Source organism: Nothobranchius furzeri, chromosome 5 (genome assembly GCF_043380555.1).
Source record: "Nothobranchius furzeri strain GRZ-AD chromosome 5, NfurGRZ-RIMD1, whole genome shotgun sequence".
Taxonomy (NCBI): domain Eukaryota; kingdom Metazoa; phylum Chordata; class Actinopteri; order Cyprinodontiformes; family Nothobranchiidae; genus Nothobranchius; species Nothobranchius furzeri.
This window is the reverse complement of record NC_091745.1, coordinates 78,623,826-78,625,120: the sequence shown is the minus strand read 5'-3', so window position 1 is coordinate 78,625,120 and position 1,295 is coordinate 78,623,826. Positions and strand designations below refer to the sequence as shown.

The window sequence follows — 1,295 nt, the reverse complement described above, 5'->3', positions numbered from 1 at the left end:
TTTTGGATATTTGAAGAATGTCGAGGGACAGCTGATAAAAGACGGCTATCCTGTTTGCAGCACGTGCAGAAAAAGTGTCTGTGAAAGGCAGCAACGCTTCAGATCTCATGACACATCTGCGTGACCATCACCCACAACTCTACAGTCAACGCAAGGCAAGCTAACGTTAGCGTTTTAGCTAAAATGCGTGATCCGAGGATTTGGGTTGAGGGAGAATGCAACGAGTCGCTATATAAAGCAGCCGCAGCGCCGCTACCTGCATATAAACCGTGTCGCGGACACCGCCATGTTGAAATGACGCTATGCATTACGGGGCTCCCAGGGCCAGATAAGAGTTGGTCTCTCTCCGAGAATAATTATGAATTTAACAATGATTACTGCCTGATGACATTTTCCCACATCTGCAAAGCTCACTGGAAGGACACAAACCGAGGACAATATTTTCCTGATATAGGGTTTATTACTCAAGTAAGGGTAAAAAAGTATCTGATTAGAAGGCTACTCGAGTACTGAGTATCATCTGATCTAATATTTTTAAATGATGACATCAAACAGACAAAAAATAAGAAGTTATGGGCAAATATTGATATTTTAAAGACTAAAGGGGAACAATGTAAACAAATAAACAACATAATTACAAAATAACACATTTTAGGCAAAATTTAGACGCAAACTGAGGTCAATATTTTCCTGACATACAGGGTTTATTTAGATGTCTGAAAATGTAACACGTTTAAAAAAATACCGCGATAATACCGAAAACCATGGTAATTTTGGTCACAATAACCGCGAGGTTAAACGTTCACACCGTGACAACCCTAGACAGGACCTGTTGAGTCTCAGTCCAAACCAGCTGATGGTGTTGTCCTCCACAGGACTGGACGTATCACGACATCTGGTCCTTCTTAAGGACGTTATACATCCCCTACTGCATCCTCTATGACAAAGGGTAAGTTTGTCCTTCATTTACTCACAGCAGGACGTCTCAGAAGACGCCTTGACGTTTTGTTTCCCTGCAGGTACACGTCACTGGGCAGTATGGATAACACCTGTCGGAATAAGGCCCTGCAGGTGGTGGATGAGAGGGGGGTGAAGCGGTACAAGCCAGCGTACCTTTTAGAGAATGAAGAAGAAGAACGAAACTCCCGCGCCTGATGACGGCTGTGCTCGTTATGTGCCCGGGTATCCAACTACCACCCACGTTCTCTCGGACTTTTACTTGTTTTGTGAGAAGCTTCATAATGTGTGACCGAGTTCTAATAAACGCTGCTGGCCGTGCTGCTAATTAAACGTCA

General features: G+C 43.7%; 1 protein-coding gene across 1 annotated transcript in view; it reads left to right on the top strand.

The window, feature by feature from the left end:
• The window catches only part of flad1 (flavin adenine dinucleotide synthetase 1), a 13,866-nt gene extending 12,571 nt beyond the window's left edge, over positions 1-1,295 (top strand). The window contains exons 10-11 of the mRNA XM_015950436.3: positions 876-949; positions 1,020-1,295. Of these exons, the coding sequence (XP_015805922.3) occupies positions 876-949; positions 1,020-1,155 (210 nt within the window). The 3' untranslated portion in view covers positions 1,156-1,295. The remainder of the gene's footprint in view (positions 1-875; positions 950-1,019) is intronic.